General features: G+C 39.3%; 1 protein-coding gene across 1 annotated transcript in view; it reads left to right on the top strand.

The window, feature by feature from the left end:
- The window catches only part of LOC127429564 (TNF receptor-associated factor 4-like), a 57,937-nt gene extending 39,490 nt beyond the window's left edge, over nt 1-18,447 (top strand). Inside the window, exons 3-7 of the mRNA XM_051678684.1 lie at nt 4,999-5,103; nt 6,058-6,219; nt 11,159-11,320; nt 13,998-14,153; nt 15,973-18,447. Coding sequence (XP_051534644.1) covers nt 4,999-5,103; nt 6,058-6,219; nt 11,159-11,320; nt 13,998-14,153; nt 15,973-16,605 — 1,218 coding nt within the window. The 3' untranslated portion in view covers nt 16,606-18,447. The remainder of the gene's footprint in view (nt 1-4,998; nt 5,104-6,057; nt 6,220-11,158; nt 11,321-13,997; nt 14,154-15,972) is intronic.
- Nucleotides 18,448-20,640: the final 2,193 nt, after the last annotated feature.

Here is a 20,640-nt window from a genome sequence, read left to right as displayed (position 1 = left end):
CAAATCTTTAATTAAAGTATCGTCTATTTTTTATTTTATTTCACCCTTTCATTAATAAATCAGCTTGGGCTCGGGAATAAAATGCCAGAAGAGTCAGCGTTTATTAAAGACTCATTTATCTCATGTTGTGCTCCAGAGAGTAAGATTACAATGAACCATGTCCTGCTGAGAATGGACGGACCTTGAATATAACAACTGTTTTTCGGGGGGCCTGGGTAGCTCAGCAAGTATTGACGCTGACTACCCCCCTGGAGTCGTGAGTTCGAATCCAGGGCGTGCTGAGTGACTCCAGCCAGGTCTCCTTAGCAACCAAATTGGCCAGTTGCTAGGGAGGGTAGAGTCACATGGGTTAACCTCCTTGTGGTCACTATAATGTGGTTCTCGCTCTCGGTGGGGCACGTGGTGAGTTGTGCGTGGATGCCGCAGAGAATAGCATGGGCATCGACACGCGCTACGTCTCTGCGGTAACGCACTCAACAAGCCAGGTGATAAGATGCGCGGATTGACTGTCTCAGACGTGGAGGCAACTGAGATTCGTCCTCCGCCACCCAGATTGAGGCGAGTCACTACGCCACCACGAGGACTTTGAGCGCATTGGGAATTGGGCATTCCAAATTGGGGAGCAAACTATTCTAACGTCTGAGTCATCTTCTCACGCAGTGCGCTTGACACAATTCTGCAAGGGCACATGCAGGACATCAAACCTGTTCTGTGTTGCAAAGGGCTTTAGTGTGCTAATCCATTGAAACTGTGATTTGCATGAAGTCAGGGGGATAACTCTACTCATCCTGGAAAGTCAGGTGTACTGGAGAACTGTCTGGTGCTCACGAGTCTTGGAGCACACACAGTATTACACAAGCAGTCTTTTTTAAAGTCCTAACGGCCACCCAGTCACCCACAGATTACCCATCCACCTACACAGGGCTGTTGTTCAGTACCTGTCTATGCCTGTTTTAGGTCAGGTTCACCTCACGTCTCCAGTCTCATTTGGTACACCTACTCTTTCAAAACGGTGAAGCGAGCAGGTAGTTAATGGCGCCAGTCACAATTAGGCACTGTAAACCCAAAATCTGTGCATTTCAGTTCAGAGCAGCTTGACACTGTGTGATAACCTGGCACAATGTGATAAAGCGACAAGCTTAAAAAGCTGTGTATCTAGAGTTTTTAGCTGTGACTCTATTATGTGACTCCATTATTAGGATATTACTGTTAGTAGTAATATAATTATTAGTATTAGTATTATTTTGTTGGTTGCTTTGTTTCTATTTCTGTAGCATTGCAATAGGTAGCCCCAGCCAAAATAAATCTCATTGGTCCAAATTTCTGCCGGTGGTACGTATTACATACTATTAGCAGGTTTCAGGGACTACACAAAAAGAATTGGATTGTGCTTTGTTGAACATATTAAACAAAATGTATGACTTAAAATAAAAATAATAAGGATTATGGGTGACTAAAAGATGGATTTTCTGATTAATCATGATCTTCATTTGAACAATCCTATTATCAATTATTAAAATCCCAAGATCGATTTTATTTATTTTTTTACTCTGAAGTTCACACACACGAGATCCTTACACTGCGTGTTGAAAGTAAAATTTGGTTTGTCCAACGTGTCCAAAGACAAGATCCATGCAATCCATTTGTCATTGAATAATGTCACTTTTAATTGCATTTCTGTTTTTTACAGTCAGTTGTAGAAACATTTAATTGTAAAATGAATGTGTGCCACTCCACTCTTGTTAATATGCTATCAACCAAAGCAAAATGCTGAACTCCCGGTATTCTTAGTCATATCAATGGAAAATGTTAATAAACTTATGCATTTAAACAACAAACATGTAACTATATATATATATATATATATATATATATATATATATATATATATATATATATATATATATATATATATATATAGTACTGTGCAAAAGTTTTATGCACTTGTGAAAAACTTTCAAATTGAGGATTTCTTAAAAAAAAAGAATGACATAAATAGTTTTCATTAATCAATTAACATCATACAAAGTCCAGTAAACAGAAAAAGAGCTAAATCAATATTTGGTGTGAACACTTTTGAATTCAAAACAGCACCAATTCTCCTACTTACACTTGGACACAGTTTTTCTTGGTTGTTGACAGATATGATGTTCCAAGCTTCTTGGATAATTTGCCACAGTTCTTTTATTATTTGGGCTGTCTCAATTACTTCTGTCTCTTTGTGTATTCCCAGACTGACCCAATGTTCAGTGGGGGGCTCTGTGAGGGCCATGCCATCTGTTGCAGGGCTCCCTGTTCTTTTATTCTATTCTATTTGCAAAAGGAATGTTTGGGAGTATAAAATGTATATTTCCTATTGACACACTAAAGTAGCAGATATAAATAACCATCTTAAGACAAATGTTTTTGTGAAACATCTTATGTGCCTAAGACTTTTGCACAGTACTGTATGTGTGTATGTGTGTATGTGTGTGTGTGTGTGTGTGTACCAATCAGCCACAACATTAAAACCACCTGCCTAATATTGTGTAGATCCCCCTCGTGCTCCCAAAACAGCGCCAACCCGCATCTTAGAAAAACGTTGAGATGATATACTTCTCACCACAATTGTACAGAGCGGTTATCTGAGTTAGCGTAGACTTTGTCAGTTCAAACCAGTCTGGCCATTCTCTGTTGACCTCTCTCAACAACAAGGTGTTTCCATCTGCAGAACTGCCACTCACTGGATGTTTTTCAGCAGTTACAGAAATACTCAAACCAGCCCGTCTGGCACCAACAATCATGCCACGGTCGTAATCACTGAGATCACATTTTTCCCCATTTTGATGGTTGATGTGAACATTTACTTTAGCTCCTGACCCATATATACATGATTTTATGCACTGCACTGCTGCTACACAATTGGCTGATTAGATAATCGCATGAATGATTGTTGGTGCCAGATGGGCTGGTTTTAGTATTTCTGTAACTGCTGATCTCCTGGGATTTTTACACACAACAGTCTCTAGAATTTACTCCGAATGGTGCCAAAAACAAAAAACATCCAGTGAGTGGCAGTTCTATGGATGGAAACGCTTTGTTGATGAGAGAGGTCAACAGAGAATGGCTGGACTGGTTTGAACTGACAAAGTCTACGCTAACTCAGATAACCGCTCTGTACAATTATGGTGAGAAGAATATCATCTCAGAATGCTATTCTGAGATGCGGGTTGCCGCTGATTTGGCGGCAAGAGGGGGATCTACACAATATTAGGCAGGTGGTTTTAATGTTGTGGCTGATCAGTCTATACACGTACACATACACAAACGTCATGTTTGTTGATGGAATACATGGAAATTGTACACTTTTAAAAAGTTCAGATGTGACAAAAGATAAAAAACTAATGATAAAATAAAATTTGTAAAATTATGTTTTCTTCATGTACCAATCTAGAAGGTCTACTATAATTACCAGCATTAGCTGAGAGAGAATTTCTTTCATATCTAAACAAAATGGACATTATAACTAAAATGTAACCATATTAATCAGAATTAATGCTGTTTGTATACATCTTTGATTTTGTGTAGATGAAGGGTACTTGAACCTTATTGATGATGTTATATTTTTATTTATTTATTTATTTATTTATTTATTTTTTTTAAGGCAAAATACCAAATACCACCTTAGCCCTTGCGGCCCTCCTTGTCCACACTTTGGTTGTGTAATGCTGCATAGACTTATGGATAGTGGTCCACTGTGGTGTCCACATCAGTGCAGACTCAGCAAAGGGTGTGATCAAGAGTACCCTTCAGAAACATAAAATAACAAATGGGACGTGACCCAACCCTGTAGTCTCATAGACTTTACAGACACTCACAAGCAACGGTCATCTACAGTCATAGGCATTCCTACTTGACTGCCATATCCAACTATATCAGGATCACACGAACCTCACTGTCTGCACACCCATTCGTAGTTGTGGCATAGCACCACTGTACATTTGATTAAAGTTGAACTCCGCACAAGTTTCTCGCAATTGCCAACTCCCATTGAAAATGAATGACTTCAATTTGCATCGGTGTTGCAAATCGCTGTCTGTGTAAATGCCGATTTACTCTGTGATAGTGCCCTTGTCCTCATTTGTGTATATAATTAAGTTAACTGCCTTTGTCTTTAGATTACACTCCCCAAGTACAATGCAAATCTGTGTGTTTACTCTAGAAGATATTTATGAAAGATTTGCCACGTGATTCTGTTTTACTTTCTAGATGTTATCTGCAAATTTTATTCCAGAGATTCTCAGACACTGTGTAATGCAGGATGGTACAGTTGGGAGAATTTATATGAGCATGCCAGAAAATCTGTCAGTGAAAATGAGTTTGTGTGTGTGGTTGTGGTGGGGTGAGGGGTGGCGGCTCCATATGGGACTACATGGGTGGCGAACAGTCGTGTCTACCTCTAGTGCTGTCCAAACACATAGCAGATCTTTGTGTGTATGTAAGTCCTGCAGGCAGGGGATTTGGGCTGATTGGATGGAGCAGCAATTCTTCCGTCATCGACTTTATGGATGAGGTGAATACGCAATAGCCGCTGGGTGTAGCCTATATACACACAAATGCATTAATGTATGCGTACACACTCATTTCATTGGGCTCTGGTGAGGGTATCAATCTCCATTCATTTGATCATACAACACTATATTTGTGAATGTATTAGGTAAAATATAAGTCTTTTGCCTATGAATTATGGAAATCCATTTGGTGATGCTAGTAGTGCAGAAATTACACACTTCGCAATTAACATGTGGTTGACTATGAATGACATGACGTTATTGGTTATTGCAACACAAAAACCCCTTTTCTTGTGGGAGAGGCCACAGGCAAATACTGTGTCATGGTTAATAAGTGAACGTTTAAGTCCAGAACTCTGCCCTGTCCTTGATTGGTTAATATATGAGTGTGTTTGTATTTTAAGAGAGGAGACAGGGTTGATAAATGCGTCCTTGGTGTATGTTGTAGATTTATCCTGACCCTGAGCTGGAGCAGCAGATATTAGCGCTGCCCATCCGCTGTATTCACAGTGAGGAGGGCTGCCGCTGGACCGGCCAGATGAAACAGCTACAGGTAAGTATAGTTTTTATTTCTGGGCTTTTTGCAGTTTTATTGATGGTGACAGTCTGAAAAATTACATGTAATGATAGGCAGAAGAGTGTGTGGGGTGGGTGGGGATCAGGAAATGACACAATCCATATTCGATCTTGAGTCGCACGCATTTAAGCGCCACCCCATAACATATCGGAGCATGTGCACTACCTGCGATTTTGGGGAGTTGGGGGAGACCGCTATTTCGAAGTATCTCAATATTTTACCTCATGATACTGTATTAATATTGTAACTCTAAGAATTTTTACTTATTTGGTTACATTTTTCACATATCATTTTTGGGAAAAAGCGATTAACTCAGAGCAAGCGTGTGAGTAGATGAAACATACTGCAGCATTAGAATTACGACATGAAATGAAACTCTTCCAGTCAATCAAAATGCAAACTTAGAACGAGCAAAGAAAATAAAAGTCTATTACTTGTTCCATTTGTAAGGATGTTCCATATAGATGCTCTGTATGGCTAGATTGCAAGGGTTTTTGTGTAATGATAACACGCTGGAACCAAGATATGCTAATTCCTCACATTATTTTTTAACTGACACTGACGTACCTATGCTCCACGCAACTTCTTTGACTCCACGATGAAGCAGGATGATTAGCACTTGTTGCGCAATGAGAAACAAGTAAAAGATCGCAATCTATCACAATTTTTAATCGCAATACACTAAACAAAAAAACACAATATTTTCATATCGCAACCCATATATAGATATAATATTGTATCATATTTTATTTTAGCATTGCATTGCTTCTGTCTGGTCTTTTGTTCTGTAGCTTCATACAGTATATTTCGCATTTTGTTAGCGTAGCGGCTGGAAGTTTTAAACTTTCGGTACAGTACATTAATGTTTTAGTAGTGTGTTGAAGCCGAACGGTTGTACCTACTAACTCTCCCTTCATCTGTTTCTTTCAGAGTCACTTCTCCACCTGCGCATTCAACGTGATCCCCTGCCCCAACCGCTGCTCCGTCAAGCTAACTCGCCGGGACCTGCCTGAGCACCTGCAGCACGACTGCCCCAAACGCAAGGTCAAGTGCGAGTTCTGCGGGAGCGAGTTCACGGGAGAGGCCTATGAGGTATGCCGGAACACTTTAACTGCCCTGCTGAAAAAAAATCCTAAACTTTGCTGGTCTCTCAGCCTGGCCAAGGTGATTTAGCTGGGCAGTCAATGGTCTTCTAGCCTGACTAGCTGAAAAGTGCCCAAAACCCCTATAAAACCAGCCAGCATACCAACTGACCATGCTGGGAGACCAGCTAAGACCAGCAAACCATTTTAGGCTGATTGTTGTTATTTGGAATAATAGCTTATTGGATGTATTGACACATCAGCTAAGCAGTATTCTGAAGTCTTATTTGATTATTGGCAGTTTTTCTGCTATTATAAGGATTACTACATGAAGGAAGGCTTGTGTGCTTCACACTGTGGTGTAATTCTCTCAATGTGTGAACTCTTATGAATTTGTTACTAGCAAATTGGCAGCTTGATCTGCCGTTGTTCGCTAATGTAGTGCCACTCCTATTTTTACACCTCTAATTCAAACCTCATAATGCATAAAAGAGACATTTAGTCTTGTTTAATGTGTTTTTTTTTATTTTTTTTTTATAGGAATTGTTCATTGTTTCATGGCTGGACTGCAAATTTGCATAAAATTGTAAAAATGTATGATTAAAGAGCAATTTTACTTTGGATTTTAAACTGCAGTGCTAACAAGTTTGGTGTGCCTTTTTTATGGTGACTTTTGTCTGTTTGCAAGGCACCACTGTTTTGGTTTGTTTTCTTCCAATTTATTCAGCCTAAGCTGCTTAATATACTGACTTTGTACATAAATTCAGTCTTAGGGTCTTCGTCATTTGAAGTGTGAACGACAGTGATTGCATCAGCGTATGCTTAATTTTGGTATATTTTTTTGCATACTAAATTGTGATTGGCCTTTTCTCTCTTGCATATATGTAACAGTCCATTGTCATCTTTATGCTGTACAGATGTTTTAGACCAGGGGCTTTCAAACCTTTAGATGTCAAGGACCCCCAAACATTTTGATATCCTTGCGAGGGACCCCCTTCCTAAAATATAAAAGCAGCTATATATTTTCATGCTCAGACACAATTTTACTGTGTGCAAAAAAAAAAAAAAAAACATAGCAAAATTAACATATTAGCTAAATGAAATTTACGTTTACATTGTCATTGTACTAAAGCCAAAAGATATGATTAAAATATCTGTAAAATATTATTTCCAAAAATATTTATTTCGTATTTACAGTGCATCTTATTTCTTACATCTTATTTTCGCTATTAATGTTTGTATGTAAACCTGAAGGAAAAAAGTTTCAATTAAATTCAAATGTATTTGTGTAGTGATTTCAAAATCAACCAGTGACTACGGTTACATGGACACCAGATAACGGCTTATTGCGAGAAAACAGCGTTCCCGTTTACATGCACTGTTTAAGCGGTGTACTCCTTACTCCTGTATACATGTGGCTCTGTCAGTAAGCAGCTTTCTCCACTGCAATGTAATTTTCACACAACGTTTGTGTAAAAACACATGACATCCGAAGGAGACTTTACTATTTTTCTGTCTGTTGATACGCTTTATTTCCAGATATTCCAGAGTTGTTGCTGTGTTTGTTTCCTTAACTTACTATCGCAACCTGCAGCTGAACTGGGACGCAGTGTGATGTTTCCCACTTCCATAAAACTCCGGAGTTCCCCCAGTGTACGAGTGCACACACTGGCAGCCAAAAGTTTGGAATAACGTACAGATTTTGCTGTTTTGGAAGGAAGTTGGTACTTTAATTCACCAAAGTGGCATTCAACTGATCACAAAGTATAGTCAGGACATTACTGATGTAAAAAACAGCACCACCACTATTTGAAAAAAGTAATTTTTGATCAAATCTAGACAGGCCCCATTTCCAGAAGCCATCACTCCAACACCTTATCTTTGAGTAATCATGCTAAATTGCTAATTTGGTACTAGAAAATCACTTGCCATTATATCAAACACCGTTGAAAGCTATTTGGTTCGTTAAATGAAGCTTAACATTGTTTTTGTTTTTGAGTTGCCACAGTATGCAATAGACTGGCATGTCTTAAGGTCACTATTAGGTCAAAAATGGCAAGAAAGAAACCGCTTTCTCTAGAAACTTGTCAGTCAATCATTGTTTTGAGGATTGAAGGCTATACAATGCTTGAAATTGCCAAAAAACTGAAGATTTCATACAAAGGTGTACACTACAGTCTTCAAAGACAAAGGACAACTGGCTCTAACAAGGACAGAAAGAGAAGTGTAAGGCCCAGATGTACAACTAAACAAGAGGATAAGTACATCAGAGTCTCTAGTTTGAGAAGTAGACACCTCACATGTCCTCAGCTGACAGCTTCATTGAATTCTACCCACTAAACACTAGTTTCATGTACAACAGTAAAGAGAAGACTCAGGGGTGCAGGCCTTATGGGAAGAATTGCAAAGAAAAAGCCACTTTTGAAACAGAAAACAAAAAGAAAAGGTTAGAGTGGGCAAAGAAACACAGACATTGGACAACAGATAATTGGAAAAGAGTTTCATGGATCTTAACCCCATTGAGCTTTTGTGGGATCAGCAAGACTGTAAGGTGTGTGAGAAGTGGCCCGACAAGACAGCCACATCTATGGCAATTGCTACAGGAAGTGTGGAGTGAAATGTCACCTGAGTTTCTGGACAAACTGACAGCTAGAATGCCAAGTATCTGCAAAGCTGTCATTGCTGCACATGAAGGATTTTTTGATGAGAACTCCCTGAAGAAGTTAAAGAAGTTCTAAACATTTTTTTTCAAATTGTAATAGTAATTTTTCAGGTTATTAATGTCCTGACTATACATTGTGATCAGTTGAATGCCACTTTGGTGAATAAAAGTACCAATTTCTTTCCATAAGAGCAAAATCTGTACATTATTCCAAACATTTGGCCACCAGTGTGTGTGTATATACAGTGCCTTGCAAAAGTATTCAGACCCCTGACCAATTCTCTCATATTACCGAATTACAAATGGTTCACTGAAATTTCATTCTGATTGATATTTTATTTTAAAACACTGAAACTCAAAATCAATTATTGTAAGGTGACATTGATTTTTTTGTTGGGAAATATTTTTATTAAAAATAAAAAAACTTAAATATCTTGCTTGCATAAGTATTCAACCCCCACACATTAATATTTGGTCGAGCCACCTTTTGCTGCTATAACTGCTTTAAGTCTTTTGGGGTACATATGTACCAGTTTTGCACACAGTGACGAAGTAATTTTGGCCCATTCTTCTCGGCAGATTTTCTACAGGTTGTTCAAGTTGGTTGGGTGACGCTTGTGGACTGCAATTTTCAAATAGTGCCACAGATTCTCAATAGGATTGAGATCAGGACTTTGACTGGGCCACTGTAGGACATTTATGTTTTTGTTCTTGAGCCACTCCAAAGTTGCTTTGGCCTTGTGCTTGGGATCATTGTCCTGCTGAAAGGCGAATTTCCTCCCAAGCTTCAGTTTTTTAGTAGACAAGCAGGTTCTCTTGCAGTATTTCCCTATATTTTGCTCCATCCATTCTTTCTTCAATTCTAACAAGATGCCCAGTCACTGTAGGGATGGTGTGTCTTGAGGCATAGGAAGTGTTAGGTTTGCGCCACACATAGCGCTTTGAGGTTTGGTCTCATCCGATCACAAAACCTTCTCCCACATCACAGCTAGGTCACTCACATGCTTTCTGGCAAACTCCAGACGTGCTTTCAGATGGTACTTTTCGAGTAACGGCTTCTTTCTTGCCACCCTCCCATACAGGCCAGCGTTATACAGTGCTCATGATATGGTTGACTGGTGCACCATTACTCCACTCCCAGCCTCTGAACTCTGTAGCTCCTTCAAAGTGATTGTTGGCCTCTCTGTAGCTTCTCTCACAAGTCTCCTTTTTGTTAGAGTGCTGGGTTTTGAGGGAAGGCCTTTTTTTGGCAGTGCCTGGGTGGTGTGGTGCAGCTTCCTCTTCCTGATTATTGATCCAACTGTGCTCACTGGGATATCCAAACATTTGGATATTATTTTGTACCCTTTCCCTAATCTATGCATTTTTATTACTTTATCTCTAACTCCTGTGGAATGCTCTTTGGTCTTCATTTCCCTTCAGATTCACAGCCTGACCAAAGATCCTTCAACAGTGGGTTTTTTTTATCCAGAAAATGTGATTTTCAACTTTAATAATTCACAGGTGGATGCCAGTGGTAAATTAATTGTGTCCTCGTTAGGGCAGTGTCTTTCATCCTTGTAACCTGGCAGCTTCCACAGCACAGGGGTTGAATACTTATTCAAGCAAGATATTTCAGTTTTGTTTTTTGTTTTTTTATATTTCCCAACATAAAACCAATGTCACCTAACAATAATTGATTTTGAGTTCCAGTGTTTTAAAGTAAAATATCAAACAGAATGAAATTTCAATGCACCATATGTAACTCAGTAATATGAGATAATTGGTCAGGGGTCTGAATACATTTGCAAGGCTGTGTGTGTGTGTGTGTGTGTGTGTGTGTGTATGTGTGTGTATGTGTATATATATATATATATATATATATATATATATATATATATATATATATATATATATATATATATATATATAATCACAAACCTATCTAAAAACTTATAAATAAAAAATGTGGCCATCAATAGATTCAAATATTCATGATTAATCTCATGATTTCCATCCACAGTAAAACCGTAATAATGTAAAATCCCTGAATGTCAAACTTTTTTTTTTCAACATTTTTACAGTTTTATTCTTATTGTTTGTCCCCGGAACCCAGTTTGAAAACCCCTGTTTTAGATTATGAGAGAGTGTTATGAAAATGGCAAAGCAGCACGGGTGCAGCTGAATTAATTTACCCTCAATCAAAACCTAAAACTTCAACAATGTTCTTTTCCTGCTTTGCTGAAGCACTGCTATTTTCTTCAGGATATTCAAATGTAGTTTCCTTTCTCCCTCTGATGTCCCTCAGAACCACCAGGGCATCTGTCCACAGGAGAGCGTCTATTGCGAGAATAAGTGTGGAGCGAGAATGATGAGGAGACTCCTGTCCCAGCACACCATGACAGAATGCCCCAAACGCACCCAACCCTGCAAGTACTGCGGCAAAGAGTTCGTCTACGACACTATCCAAGTCAGTGACACAACAGAGCAACCTTTAAAGGGATAGTTCACCCAAAAATGAAAATTCTGTTATTTATTTACAGTTGTGCTCAAAAGTTTGCATACCCTGGCAGAAATTGTGAAATTTTGGCATTGATTTTGAAAATATGATTGATCATGCAAAAAAAAACTGTCTTTTATTTAATGGTAATGATCATATGAAGCCATTTATTATCACATAGTTGTTTGGCTCCTTTTTAAATCATAATGATAACAGAAATCACCCAAATGGCCCTGATCAAAAGTTTACACACCCTTGAATGTTTGGCCTTGTTACAGACACACAAGGTGACACACACAGGTTTACATGGCAATTAAAGGTTAATTTCCCACACCTGTGGCTTTTTAAATTGCAATTAGTGCCTGTGTATAAATAGTCAATGAGTTTGTTAGCTCTCACATGGATGCACTGAGCAGGCTAGATACTGAGCCATGGGGAGCAGAAAAGAACTGTCAAAAGACCTGCGTAACAAGGTAATGTAACTTTATAAAGATGGAAAAGGATATAAAAAGATATCCAAAGCCTTGAAAATGCCAGTCAGTACTGTTCAATCACTTATTAAGAAGTGGAAAATTCAGGGATTTCTTGATACCAAGCCAAGGTCAGGTAGACCAAGAAAGATTTCAGCCACAACTGCCAGAAGAAATACAAAGAAAAACCCACAGGTAACCTCAGGAGAAATACAGGCTGCTCTGGAAAAAGACGGTGTGGTTGTTTCAAGGAGCACAATACGATGACACTTGAACAAAAATGAGCTGCATGGTCGAGTTGCAAGAAAGAAGCCTTTACTGCGCCAATGCCACAAAAAAGCCCGGTTACAATATGCCCGACAACACCTTGACACGCCTCACAGCTTCTGGCACACTGTAATTTGGAGTGACAAGACCAAAATAGATTTTTGTTTGGAGAGGGGTCAACAAGGACTATAGTGAAAAGAATACCATCCCCACTGTGAAGCATGGTGGTGGCTCACTGATGTTTTGGGGTTGTGTGAGCTCTAAAGGCACGGGGAATCTTGTGAAAATTGATGGCAAGATGAATGCAGCATGTTATCAGAAAATACTGGCGGACAATTTGCATTCTTCTGCATGAAAGCTGCGCATGGGACGCTCTTGGACTTTCCAGCATGACAATGACCCCAAGCACAAGGCCAAGTTGACCCTCCAGTGGTTACAGCAGAAAAAGGTGAAGGTCATCGAGCCACTCTGGGGAGATCTCAAACGTGCAGTTCATGCAAGACGACCAAAGACTTTGCATGACCTGGAGGCATTTTGCCAAGACGAATGGGCAGCTATACCACCTGCAAGAATTTGGGGCCTCATAGACAACTATTACAAAAGACTGCACGCTGTCATTGATGCTAAAGGGGGCAATACACAGTATTAAGAACTAAGGGTATGCAAACTTTTGAGCACAACTGTACATCCTCATGTTGTTCCAAAACTGTATGACTTTATATCTTTCTGTATGATCTGTATGATGTTACTTCTATAGAACACAAAAGTGAACTTTTGAAGAATATCCTGACCATGCTATTGCATATAATGAAAGTGAATGGGGACTGGGGCTGTCAAGCTCCAAAATGACCTATTAAGCACCATTGAAGTATAATAAAAGTGGTCCATATGGCTTGTGTGCTGTATTCCAAGTCTTTAGAAGTCATACGAAAGCATTTCTTGAGGAACAGACCAAAATGTAAGTAGTGTTTTACTGGAAACCTTTATATCCGCCCTAGCTCTACTTGCCGCATTCATTAGAGATCATGACAGAAGTTCAAATCGTTCTTTTCAATAAATCAGTTGCTCCAGTTCACAGATTTGGTCTGAATGATTTGATTACAAATTGGACTGATCCAGTTCTCAAGTTCTACTCACTGACTCAATGATCCAGTTGCAGCGGTTAGTAGCTTGCTAAAAGGGAACATTTTCAGTGAATACAGTCATATGTTGTTAGAACCACATTAAAATGACAGAATTTTCATTTTTGGGTGAACCCTTTAAATCATTTAGCAGCATGACTTAAACTGTGTCTGCGCTATTGTGTAGACTTGTGTCTGTGTGATGCAAATAGTGTTTGTTCGTTGGGTTTTCTGTGAGCACATTCAGCGCTGGTTGCTAATGTAACTGGTGGCTCAGTGGTGAATTAAAGGGGTTTTGAGTCTGCACAGGGTGGGATGGCAGAGGGCCTGTAACTACATAAATGCAGGCTTTATGCTAGATTCTGGGTTTGGTGCCAGAGAGCCACAGCTTGGGCTGTCCAAGCTTCTTTTAACAACACCTGCGTTTACACACACAGAGGTACAGTATATAGAGTATACTGAAACTGCGATATTCAGCAACCCAGCAAACACACACACCGCTTTCACCTCCCCATACAAAGAATGATTCCCATTTTGTGCGCTTTATTGTTACATCATACCTTACTTACATCTTCTGTAAATTTGGTGCATGCTTTTATAAAGAAATATAATATACAAGCATAAATGCTGCTGTACTGTAGTTGAGCTCATGGTGATTGAATGAATCCATGTATATTTTAGTGCACACACCTCCTTTCATCAAGCTGATATTACTCAACAAACGCTGCAGAAATCACAGCACAACCTACACATCCACATCAATGCTGACTGCTTCCTTTCATCCCACAGAACCATCAGTACCACTGCCCTCGCTTTCCCGTGCAGTGCCCTAATCAGTGTGGAACCCCAAACATCGCCCGAGAGGATCTGGCTAACCATGTGAAGGAGAGCTGTGGCAGTGCATTGGTCCTCTGCCCCTTCAAAGAGGCCGGCTGCAAACACAGAGTGAGTCCTTTTACACCTCCTGCACTACAACATTTATTACGCTCACTGCGTTCCAACATTTCTATGCACAGTTTGCCTTCCTCAACATCTGTAATAAATTGTCTTTGTCAGTAAAAATTTACTTTGATAAATTTTATCAAAGAGCACTCTTTTTGAGGATGCAGAGGGCTGTCTGGGCTGTCTGCTTTGAGATGTCACCTGTGCTAGCTTTTGAGATCAAGGGAGGTTTGGGAAACTAAGTTGTATATACTTTAGTGTTAATTAGTGCATCACCCTGGGGTACAGGCAGCACAGGCAACAACTCAACAAGGTGGCATGTTACTGATTTCTTATCTTCACGTGCATTTTATAGACCCTAGAGTAGATAGCATATTTAATTTGATGAGAACAAAAACAAGGCTGTGAGGATAGAATACAGTTTGATTAATGTCGCACTTTTGTGTACCTGGGTGTCGATCATCCAGTTGATGAAACATTGAAAATACATCTTCCCACAACCTGCCAGTGGACCAAAAAACTTTGCAAAGCATTGGTTTGGAAGTTTTGACATAACATTGGACCTTAAGACAGTTAGACGTACAGTCCATTCAAAATTTCATGGAGGGTATCGATCATTCAGTTGACAAAACATTGAAAATATGTCTTTCCACAATCTGCCATTGGACCAAAAAACTTTGCAAAGCATGGGTTGTGAAAATTTGACATTACCTAGGAGGACCTTAAAACAGAGCTGGGCTTCACTGATTGAATATGAGCAGATTTTTTTTTTTTTTTTTTTTAATTTTGAACAAATAATTTGTGAAACCATTTTTACTTAAATTGTTGCATTCAATTTACGATGCAAGACCTAAAGACAGTACGAAATACTGGGCCTTACTGATCAAATATGAGCAGAACAAATGTAAAAATTGTAATTAAATAAAAATATGTTAATTGTTGCATTCAATTTACGATTTAGGACCTTAAGACAGTACAACACACTGGGCCTTACTGATGGAATATGAGCTAAATAAATGTCAAAATTTTGAATAAATCATTTTTAAACCATTTTTATGTAAATTCTTGCATTTAATTTACGACGTAGGACCTTAAGACAGTACGACATACTGGGCCTTACTGATCAAATATGAGCAGAACAAATTTCAAAATTTAATGAAATATTTTTAAAAGAAAAATTACGTTAATTTTTGTATTAAATTACAACGTAGGACCTTAAGACAGTACAAAATACTGGGCCTTACTGATGACATACAAGCAGAATTTTTTTTTACATTTAATTAAAAAAAACATTACATTAATCGTTGCATTCAATTTACGATTTAGGACCTTAAGACAGTACAACACACTGGGCCTTACTGATAGAATACAAGCAGAACAAATTTCTACATTTCTAATAAATCATTTGTAAAACCATTTTTATGTAAATTATTGCATTTAATTTATGACGTAGGACCTTAAGGCAGTACGACATACAAGGCCTTACTGATGAAATACAAGCAGAACAAATGTCTAAATTTCGAATAAATAAATCATTAAACCATTTTTGTGTACTGTAAATTGTTGCATTCGATTTACACAAGAATGTTATTACGATAAATTTACACAGACGTTAATGAATGAAGCCCACTGAACGAACTGTACATCTATCCTTCAAAGCCTTGTTTTTGTTTTCATTAAATTAAATGTAGCTTTAACACTGAGTAAAGTCTAGAGTAATGATGATAGCATCATGTAGATAAAAACAAAATGAACATATTAATTTAGTTTCTTCTCCAATCAATTTCACATAAAGCTTATGTAAATGTTCTGTGTTTTCTAGTGCCCAAAGGTGGCTGTTGGTCGACACATGGAGGAGAGCACAAAGTCCCACCTGACGATGATGTGCAGTCTGGTGGGGCGGCAGCGACAGGAAATCCTGGAGTTGAGACGAGAAATGGAGGAGCTCTCCGTCAGTCATGACGGCGTTCTCATCTGGAAGCTGACCGACTATTCACGCAAACTGCAGGAGGCCAAACTCCGCAACAACCACGAGTTCTTCAGCCCGCCCTTCTACACACACCGCTATGGCTACAAGCTGCAGGTGTCCGCTTTTCTAAATGGTAACGGCAGCGGCGAGGGCTCACATCTGTCCATCTACATCCGCGTGCTACCCGGCGAGTACGATAACCTGCTGGAATGGCCCTTCTCGTACAAGGTGACCTTCTCCATCTTGGACCAGAGTGATCCATCCCTGTCCAAACCTCAGCATATCACTGAGACCTTCAACCCTGACCCCAACTGGAAGAACTTCCAGAAACCATGCAGCAGCCGGAACTCGCTGGACGAGAGCACGCTGGGTTTCGGCTACCCCAAGTTCATCTCGCACGACGAGATCAAAAAGAGGAACTACATTCGAGACAACTCCATCTTTCTCAAAGCTTCTATAGAGATCCCACAAAAAATCATGGCTTGAGTTTAATGGGACACGAGTGAAGATTTGTCTCGATGGACCCATCTCAAAAACTCTACTGAAAGACTCGGAGATTGTCTGTCTGGTTATTTAGCTGGCTTCAGGAGCCCGTATTTAAGTGCTTGATCAGCAAAGTCATCACTTTGAAGTGTTTTGGATTTGCTTTTTAACACATTCTTCCTCAATCTACAGCAACGCCTTTGGACATTCAGTAGTGCCTAGAACATTTATTTTAATTTAAATGTTATTTTTAAAGTGTGATTTATGTTATTTCCCTAACAGATGTCAAGTATAAGTAAAAGGCTGTGAAAGGCTATTCATAACATTTGCACTTTGAGAATGTTTGAATATTTTCGGAGACAAGGCAACGGAGCTCTAAAACACAACAACAGGCTGTACTGTTATGTCTGTGTTAGGAATTCAGCGTACACACACACTAACACGAAAACCTTCTTGGCTCTTTTGTGTACACACTTTCGCCCGGCATTGGCTCTTGAAAAGAAACTCAACGATGGGGGTCAAAAGGACCTAGCTTTCCTGTTTGACTTGTTTTAAGTAAACTAACAACGGCTGTGAACTAAATGTAGCTTAACCTTTTAGTTACCTTTTGTCGCTCTAGCAGTATGAGACTTGTTAGACTTAGACTCCCATTTTTAATGGTGTATTGTAGTACTCGATATGTCATTTTTCAACACCCTGTTGTTCTTAGCCCACCAGGACTTCTGCTCCCACGTTCTGTTTGGGAGTGATTCAAGGATTTTAATGGGTGAAGGTGCTAAAAGCGTGCTTTTTTTTTTTTTTCATTATTGTACGATGGAAGCAAAACCTTTTGCTACTCATGCACAACAGTCTGGATCGAAAGCCATGCGAGAGTTTGTTTACATTCAGTCTGTGGGTGTTTGGCGAGGATTACATTAACAGGTCACATGATCTTCTACGTGGACCACTTTTTGTTCTGTATTCTTAACCAGCAATGTGTCGAGGACTTGTTACGTTGTGGCGGACGAACGGTCAAAAGGAACCAAATTTCTTTTTTTAATATGTGGGAAAAAAAATGTGAGCAACACCTGTTGCGTTTATGTTATTAATGGAGGGTGTTTTGAATGTGAACTCTGGACTCATATGTGCGGTACACACTTTCTGTTTTCTGTCTTACTATGCCGGTCAGTGGCAGCTGATGAATAGAAAAGTGCGGGCACTTGCCACGGTTGCCCCCAAAGAGTGTTGGTGCCTCAGGTGCGAGAGCGTCTTTTTCGAGCGGTGCTGGTAGCCATGGTTACCTGTGCCTGCAAAAGCAGCATGTGAATGAGAGGAGAGTTCTTCCATGTGCCTGAGGAAGATGAGCCTTGTGCAATATGGCTGCTATTGCTCCATACAGACCAGTGGAGGACTTTGTTGATACTTATTATATATTATATGTGAATACTAATAAAAAAAAAATGCAAAAGCACATTCTTCTTCACATTTAATCTTGCTATGATACCAGCTAATATTTTGCAATGATTTTGAGAAAACCTGAAAAAAAAAAAAAAGTTTTTGATAAGATTGTGTATTTTACAAAGTACTTCAGATGTTTTCTACAACACTTTTTTTGGAAATGAGGTGGGGGGGGGGGGGCCTCTATGTTGACATTCTATGGACCCTTTTTATGTTTCACCTCTGTGGCATTTGCTCGATCGTTTGTCTGGTTTGGATTTTGCATATTATGTCTGTATTATTTCCTATTGAAAGTATTTATTTTAAGGCGCCATGACATAAGCTTGTTTAAAGAAATGGTGCAGATGTTTTTATATGTTGATTTGATGATTGCTTGTCAATATCACTTGAAATAAAACAATGTATGAAGATCTGCTCTCAATGGTGTCGTCTCTCACGTGGTGTTAGAAAAACACCTGGGTTCAATGCTCAGGTCTCTGTTCTGGGTGCTTAACAAACAGTTTCTCTCATGTAACCATTTGCTTTCACTGTTTACACACATTTTTATCAGTCCCGCAGGACTCTCCCACCAGACCTACAACACAAAGCATTTGTAGAAGAATCGAACCACTTTAGTTACAGGAAGCACAATTTAGTCTCAAATATCTCTGCATTTACATAATTAAAGTAAAATGTTGTGAAGCCAGGATTACAATGGCCATGAATAACCAGGAAATATCAGGGAATATTTAACCTTGTGTGACCCTGCCTCCACATGTTTGGAAGTTGTATTTTGGCTTTGCTATACACAACGCATAATTTAAATGAATTAAAACAGACTGAATACGGGGGCCTGGGTTGCTCAGCGAGTAAAGACGCTGACCACCACCCCTGGAGTCGTGAGTTCGAATCTAGGGCATGCTGAGTGATTCCAGCCAGGTCTCCTAAGCAACCAAATTGGCCCGGTTGCTAGGGAGGTTAGAGTCACATGGGGTAACCTCCTTGTGGTCGCTATAATGTGGTACGCTCTCGGTGGGGCGTGTGGTGAGTTGTGCGTGGATGCCGCAGAGAATAGCGTGAAGCCTCCACATGTGCTATGTCTCGCGTAGCAATCTTATTGTACGCGATAAGATGCGCGGATTGATGGTCTCAGACATGGAGACAACTGACATTTGTCCTCCACCACCCGGATTGAGGCAAGTCACTACACCACCACGAGGACTTAGAGCACATTGGGAATTGGGCATTCCAAATTTGGGAGAAAAAAAAACAAAAAACTGTCTGAATACTGTTCACAACACAGTCATTTAAGGGTTACAATTCTGGCACAACGTGTCACGTGACAACAGCATTTGACACAACAGCACGATTTCCGTGAAGTGCTCCAACAGGCGCAGCACCAGCAAAGGTGCCTCTGGTAAGAAACTTCTACGTTTTTTTTATTGAAACCTGTTTAGGTGTAAAGGGTAGCATCTCTAGTTTTGTTTGATATGCGGTTTAAAAAAAATCCATTAATTTTTCATGCTGACAAAGATGAAGTCCACATATGTGGAAAATGGGACCTTATTCCATCAAAAGTTGAAATCATGTTAGTTACACTGGCGGCCAAAAGTTTGGAATAATGTACTGATTTTGCTGTTTCGGAAAGAAATTGATATTTTAATTCACCAAAGTGGCATTCAACTTATCACAAAGAATAGTCAGGACCATCTGATATAAAAAAACAGCACCATCACTATTTGAAAAAAGTCATTTCTGATCAAATCTAGACAGGCCCCATTTCCAGAAGCCATCACTCCAACACCTTATCCTTGAGTAATCATGCTAAATTGCTAATTTGTTACTAGAAAATCACTTGCCATTATATCAAACACAGCTGAAAGCTATTTGGTTCATTAAATGATGCTTAACATTGTCTATGTGTTTGTTTTTGAGTTGCCACAGTATGCAATAGACTGGCATGTCTTAAGGTCAATATTAGGTAAAAAATGGCAAAACATATATACAATGCTTGAAACTGCCCAAAAAAACAGAAGGTGTACATTACAGTCTTCAAAGACAAAGGATAACTGGCTCTAACAAGGACAGAAAGAGATGTGGAAGGCCAGATGTACAACTAAACAAGAGGATAAGTACATCAGAGTCTCTAGTTTGAGAAATAGACGCCTCACATGTCCTCAGCTGACAGCTTCATTGAATTCTACCCGCTCAACACCAGTTTCATGTACAACAGTAAAGAGAAGACTCAGGGGTGCAGGCCTTATGGGAAGAATTGCAAAGAAAAAGTCTCTTTTGAAACAGAAAAACAAAAAGAAAAGGTTAGAGTGGGCAAAGAAAAGACATTGGACAACAGATAATTGGAAGAGAGTGTTATGGATTTTAACCCCATTGAGCTTTTGTGAGATCAGCTAGACTGTAAGGTGTGTGAGAAGTGCCCGACAAGACAGCCACATCTATGGCAAGTGCTACAGGAAGTGTGGAGTGAAATGTCACCTGAGAATCTGGACAAACTGACAGCTAGAATGCCAAGGATCTGCAAAGCTGTCATTGCTGCACGTTGAGGATTTTTTTTAATGAGAAATCTTTAAAGAAGTTTAAGAAGTTCTGATTATTTTGTTTTTT

This window comes from Myxocyprinus asiaticus, chromosome 39 (assembly GCF_019703515.2).
Source record: "Myxocyprinus asiaticus isolate MX2 ecotype Aquarium Trade chromosome 39, UBuf_Myxa_2, whole genome shotgun sequence".
NCBI lineage: Eukaryota > Metazoa > Chordata > Actinopteri > Cypriniformes > Catostomidae > Myxocyprinus > Myxocyprinus asiaticus.
The sequence above is the reverse complement of the archived record's forward strand: the minus strand, read 5'-3'. Positions and strand labels throughout refer to the sequence as shown.